Below are 6,580 nucleotides of genomic sequence, written 5' to 3'. Positions count from 1 at the left end.
CCCCACCCCTCTTCTCTCTCTACCCCCTCTACTGACCCAGCTCTTTTTTTAAATATATATTTAGTTGTAGTTAGACACAATACCTTTATTGTATTTATTTATTTTTATGTGGTGCTGAGGATCTAACCCAGTGCCTCAAACGTGCCAGGTGAGTACTCTACCACTGAGCCACAACCCCAGCCCTTCCCAGCTCTTTTTAAAAATTTTTGTTTGGGGGCTGGGGTTGCAGCTCAGTGGTAGAACACTTGCCTGGCATGTGTGAGGCGTTGGGTTCAATCCTCAGCACCACATAATAATAAATAAATAAAAATAAAGGTATTGTGTTCATTTACAACTAAAAATATTAAAATTTTTAAAAATATTTTGTTTTAGCTGTAGTTGGATACAATAACTTTTATTTTATTTATTTATTTTTATATGGTGCTGAGGATCGAACCCACAGCCTTGCACGCGCTAGGTGAGAGTGCTCTACCACTGAGCCACAACCCCAGACCCCTTCATTATTCCATGACTCTGAACTGGAAGGCTGTCCTTAGTTCTTGCCTTTACACAGTGGCTCTTTGACTATTTCTAGAACTTCCCTTCTCTGCTTTTTACTAAACTCTATATCTGTGAATATTCTTAAAATTTTTTTTTAGTTGTAAATGAACATAATACCTTTATTAAAAATATAAAAATTTTAAAAAGTTATTTTATTTTATTTATTTGGTACTGGGATTTGAAGCCAAGGCTTGCGGTATCACTGAGCTACATCCCCAGTCCGTTTTATTTTAAAATTTTGAGACAGGGTCTTACTCAGTTGCTGAGGCTGGCCTTGAACTCGAGATCCTCCTGCCTCAGCCTCTTGAGCCACTGGGATAGCAGGCTTGTGCCATTGCACCTGGCTTCTTGTTTTAATTTTCCCAAAACAAATATGTTTGGCAATGTTGTCTCCTTGATCATATAGCTAATAGGTAATAGAGATTATTTTCAAACTAATTCTGTCTTAACCCAAAGCCTATATTACCCATTCTTTCTCTTTGCCTCCCAGCATGTGTATATACTAAATAGTAGGTACCTTTTTAATAGAGCATAAGACATGAGTTAACAGGCAAAGAAATCCTTCATAAGGATTTTTCATTGATGGTGACAAGAAAGGTCAAGCTGTAGCCCTCATCCCTCTCCGTTTTTTCTCTTTCAGGCCTTTCTGCAGAGGCCCAACCTGCTTGCAGATCTCAGTGCTTTCTGCCAGGCTCACAGCTATGATGCCCTGGTCGCCATGACTATCTTTTTCAACGCTCATAATGAGCCAGTGAGACAGTTGGCTATTTTCTGCCCCCATGTGGCCCTTCGAATGATGGTGAGTCCCTGCCCTAACTTGAGGTCCTCCCAGCACTTGCCCATATGTTCTCCACGTTCCATGGCTCTGCACTGGAAGGCTGTCCTTAGTTCTTGCCTTTTCACAGTGACTCTTTGACTCTTTCTAGAACTTCCCTTCTCTGCTTTTTACTAAACTCTATATTTGTGAATATTCTTATTGCGAAAGGGGGCTCCAAAGAGAATTAGAGACACAGTTCCTGTTTAGAAGGACCTTGAAATGTGATTAGAAGGAAATGTTATAAATCTGGAGTTAGAACTTGATTCTTGGTTTAATCATTAATTCTTCATCTCTAAAAAATCAGTTCTTTTCTTTCTGCTCTGTTGCTTTGACAGAAACACAATGTGGGGAGAGGTGGTATGTAGCTCATGGTAGAGTGCTGGCCTTGCTTGTGTGAGGCACTGGGTTCCATCCCCAGCAGTGGTGGGTGGGGTGGGGCGAGGAGGACAAAAGAAAGAAACACCAAAGAGAAACCTTGTCTACTACTCACCATGCAGGGATTAATCTGTGTTATGTGCAGTCTGGAGAAGTGATCAAGGACCAGGTTTGTTCTCTTTCCTATCTTCCATTTGGCTACCTTTTCCAATTTCTCCCCTTTCTATTCCTGTTGGTTACTGATTAGCTTAGAGGAAAATTTTAAAGTAAATTTAAGGCTGTCTAGGGACATGTTACCTGGACTATGTGAGGATCTCTAAAGATACATATGTTTTATGTTCTATAGCTCTGAACTGGAAGGCTGTCTAGATAATCCTTTATTACAAAACGTAAATCTGGGGGCTGGGGTTGTGGCTCAGTGGTAGAGTGCTCACCTAGCACATGCGAGGCCCTGAGTTCGATCTTCAGCACCACATAAAAATAAATAAATAAACAAAGGTATTGTGTTCATGTACAACTTAAAAAAAAAAAAGGTATATCTGGGAATTGAGCACAGTGGTAGACACCTGTAATCCCAGCAACTTGGGAGGCTGAGGCAGGAGGATCTTTTTTTTTTTTTTTTTTAGTTTTTAGATGGACTCAATATCTTTTTTTTTTTTTTTTAATATTTATTTTTTAGTTTTCATTGGACACAACATCTTTATTTTATTTTTATGTGGTGCTGAGGATCGAACCCAGCGCCCCGTGCATGTCAGGCGAGCGAGCTACCGCTTGAGCCACATCCCCAGCCCCTCTTTTTATTTTATTTTTATGTGGTGCTGAGGATCGAACCCAGTGCCTCACGCATGCCAGGCGAGCACGCGACCACTTGAGCCTCATCCTGAGCCCCATGATCGCGAATTTGAGTCTAGCCTCATCAGTTCAGTGAGATCTATCTAAAAAAAAAAAAAATTAAAGGGCTATGATATGTCTGTCAGTGGTAAAGTACTCTTGGGTTAAATCTCCAGTCATTCATTCATTCCTCACAGCCTACCTCCTTCCCTCTCTCTCCTTTTTGATACCAGGGATTGAACCCAGGGGCATTTTACAACTGAGCCACATCCCTAGCCCTTTTTGTTTTTTATTTTGAGACAGGGTCTCACTAGTTGCTTAAGGGCCTCACTAAGTTGCTAAATCTGGCTTCAAACTTGTGATCCTCCTGCATCAGCCTCCCAGATTGCTGGGATTACCGGCGTGTATCACCATACCCAGCTCTGTCTTTCTTTCTTACATCCTGGGACTTACACATGCTAGATAAGTGCTCTACCACTGAGCTATATCCCCAGCATTTAATTTTATCTTGTTTTGAGACAGGGTCTTACTAAGTTGTTGAGGCTGGCTTTGAACTTGGGATCCTCCTGCCTCAGCCTCCTAAGTAGCTGGGATTACAGGTGTGTACATCACACCCTACAAGGACAGTTTTTGTTTGTTTGTTTTTGTTTTTGATCAAGTAGATGTGCTTTTCTGTCCAAAGTTTATCACTTATTTGCCCTTTGAGTTAAGGCAAGTCAATTGACTTCTGAGTCTATAAATAGCATAACAGCACCCACTGGTTAGTTTGATATGGCCATTAACATAATATCATACATAAAATACATTGCTTGGCTTGGAGTAAGTGCTCACAACTTGGTGGCTTTTACCAATGATGTCATGAGGGAAAATGTGCTTTGGCTATAAGAAATACCCTACTACCTTCTGAAATCTATTCCCCTCTCTGCCATTCTTTGTTCTTTTTAGTTGTCAATGGACCTTTATTATTTTTACTTTTTATTTTTTTTTTGTGGTGCTGGAGTTTAATATTTATTTATTTATTTATGTGTGGTGCTGAGAATCGAACCCATTGCCTAACACATGCTAGACAAATGCTCTGTCACTGAGCTACAACCCCAGCCCTCTCTGCCAGTCTTGAAGCCATGCAGATGTTTGATGACTTCTCCCATTGCCCAGGATGCCTCTGTGTTGAGAAATGGTCCCCTTTTTATAATCTGCCCTGTAACTGCCTTTCTTCCTCCTATGTTAGGGGTAGTATATTGATTTGAACACTGGCTTTGGTGATAAATCTGATTCAATTGTAATTTTTGCTTCATACAAACCATGATCTTAGGCAGGTTGCCTAATCTTCCTAAGTCTCAATTTCTCTACCCTTAAGTGAGGGTAATTGTAATACCAATCTTGTTTTTTGTGTGTGTGTTGCAGGGCCTTGTACATACTAAGCAAGTGCTGTACCACTGAATCATATCCCCAGCCCCAGAAATACAGATCTTATGAGGTAGTTGTTTTAAATGAGATAATTCTAAGTGGCCATACTCTGTGCTTTGTCTGATTTCCACCCTTGTTTTGTTCTACTCATTCTTTTTACCTCAGTCATTCCCCAGATCTCTGAATAGGGGCTAATCCCATTTAGCTAAGGACAGAGTTCAAGTGTGTTGGCAACAACACACAGTAAAAACGGGGATTCTGGATTCTGGTTCAGAACCTACCAGCATTCACATGATTTTGCTTTGGTTTCCTCATTAATGAGGAGCGAAATGATATATGTGTTCTAAAATGTTATGTTTCTAAAATACTGTGTAGGGCTGGGAATGTGGCTCAAGCAGTAGCGTGCTCGCCTGGCATGCACAGGGTGCTGGGTTTGAGCCTCGGCACCACATAAAAATACAATAAAGATGTTGTTTCCACCGAAAACTAAAAAATAAATATTAAAAATAAAATAAGAAATAAATTAAATACTGTGTATGTTAGAAATATTTTTTTTATTGCAAGCAGTAAAATTGAAGTCTAAATGATGTAATTAATTTTTTTCTCTGTTGCAAGCATCTCACTTAGAAGCTTCAGCCCTTTGCTATACCACATTATATATTGTTTCCCATTCTTGTCTCCTCTGTAGATCTGTGAAGTCCTGGAACGCTCTCATTCCCCACCTCTGAAGCTGACCCCTGTCCCAAACACCCACCCTAACCTCCAAGCCTATCTTCAAGGCAATACCCAGGTCTCTCGAAAGAAACTTCTGCCTCTGCTCCAGGAAGCCCTGTCAACATATTTTGACTCCACAAAGATACCTTCAGGGCAGCCTGAGACAGTGGGTGTGTCCAGGGAACAGGTGGACAAGGATCTGGACAGGGCAGGCCACGCTCTGATTTCTGGACTAAGTCAAGATGAGGAGGACCCTCCACTACCCCCCACACCCATGAACAGCTTGGTGGATGAGTGCCCTCTGGATCAGGGGCTGCCTAAGCTCTCGGCTGAGGCAGTCTTTGAGAAGTGCAGTCAGATCTCACTGTCCCAGTCTACCACTGCCTCCCTGTCGAATAAGTAACTCTTGGGAAAGGAAGAGATGGTGGGAGAGGTTGCTTGACCCACCTCAAATGCATGTTTTGAGATGTTTGGAGATTTCAGCAGTCATGTGTTCATTGCTCCAGGATCTGGTGTACTGTTCTCATAAAACTGGGAGGAGAAAGAAGGGAAAGAAAGTAGCTGATTCACTAATGGCTTTCTGCCTTTCCCTCAGTCTCTATCCAACAAGCTGTATTATTTAATGTTATTATTTAAATCTGCACTGGCTTTCCTCTTCATTTGTCAGGGCATAATGTGATATACCCACTGTCCTAGCAGAGAGGGATAAGAAGAATATAGACCCTAAAAGGACCCTCAGTAAGGATCTTGAATAGAACCAATATCTGTCATGGAACCAAATGTTCATTCTCTGCATGAATTCACTTATTCATTCAGTGTTTATTGAAGACCTGTTTTAAGCTAGATAGAAAAGAGTGTGCTTAGGAAATTTATTCCAGTTTTTAGCCTTCAGCAGATTTCAGCTCTGTGACTCTTCTTTCTGCCCACCCATTAGGTGATGGTGTATGTTTCAGAGATGACTAAATTTCTATTTTGAGCTTATTGTGACTGTTTTAGGTCTTAATTTGGGAACAAGTTGGAGGCCATTATCATCTGTCCTGATTAGGTGGCCTGGCTCTTTTTCTTTAGATCCTTCTGTTCTAGAGCCACAGGAATCTTGAAAACTCACTGAAGACATCTACTTTTTTTTTAGCATTCAGGAGGTACCGAGGAAGGTCCTAAGACCTCATAGGCACTTCCCTAAAGATGGCAGAAGTGGAATGAGAACTCTGGGTCTCTCCTTTGCCTTAGTGGGTCTATGAATTTCTTGTCCATCTTGTTCTCTTTTTGTTCATGTTAAAAGAAAGCATGGAGTTCTGATACTGCCATAAATTGTGTGTCTTGGCAAGACACTGTACTTCTCTAGGTCTCATTTTCCCCATCTGTAAAACAGGGTTTAGACTAGATGTTCCCTGGTCTTCTGTAATGTGCTGCTTGCTACCATCCTTTCTCTCTCCTCTTCTCTGTATTTTTCTTTTGTTTTCCCTGGGAATGCTCAGGGTCACTGGATTGTATTTATGTGTGATTGTACCAAGGGAGTTAGCCTCATGTAGCATGTACAGGGATGTAATTCATACGTATCATAGTGACCCAGCAAAAAGTTCCTGCCCACTGACTTGTTCTGCATGTGTAGAGTCTCCTTTTTATCTTCAAATCAACCCACTCCTCCTTTTGCCTACCCCATGTAAGTTGCCAGCAATTTCACCAAACAGTGGGGTACATGATGGTTTTGGCATGACTCTTCTAGTGTGACAGGGCACTCTGAGTTCAGTTTAAGGATATGAAGCCTATAGCCATTTGGAAGGTAAAAATAGTGGTGTGATCACTGAACCAAAGGAATTTATGTTTTGTAATTTAGGTACTTTATTTTGCATTTTGTTAAATATTAAAGACTTTTTTCCTCTTTGGGTCTTATTG

At 41.0% G+C, this 6,580-nt stretch overlaps 1 protein-coding gene across 5 annotated transcripts in view; it reads left to right on the top strand.

Moving 5' to 3' along the window:
- The window catches only part of Prune1 (prune exopolyphosphatase 1), a 24,107-nt gene extending 17,537 nt beyond the window's left edge, over positions 1-6,570 (top strand). For 4 of the 5 annotated variants that reach the window (XM_015502967.2, XM_048814873.1, XM_048814872.1 and 1 more), the window contains 2 exons: positions 1,181-1,339; positions 4,659-6,570. In XM_015502967.2, coding sequence (XP_015358453.1) covers positions 1,181-1,339; positions 4,659-5,087 — 588 coding nt within the window. In that variant the 3' untranslated portion in view covers positions 5,088-6,570. The remainder of the gene's footprint in view (positions 1-1,180; positions 1,340-4,658) is intronic. The other variant, XM_015502968.2, reaches the window with a different exon arrangement.
- The last annotated feature ends 10 nt before the right edge of the window (positions 6,571-6,580 follow it).

Source organism: Marmota marmota, unplaced genomic scaffold, assembly GCF_001458135.2.
Source record: "Marmota marmota marmota unplaced genomic scaffold, marMar, whole genome shotgun sequence".
NCBI classification, from domain to species: domain Eukaryota; kingdom Metazoa; phylum Chordata; class Mammalia; order Rodentia; family Sciuridae; genus Marmota; species Marmota marmota.
Note: the sequence above shows the minus strand (reverse complement) of the source record. Positions and strands in the feature narration are given on the sequence as shown.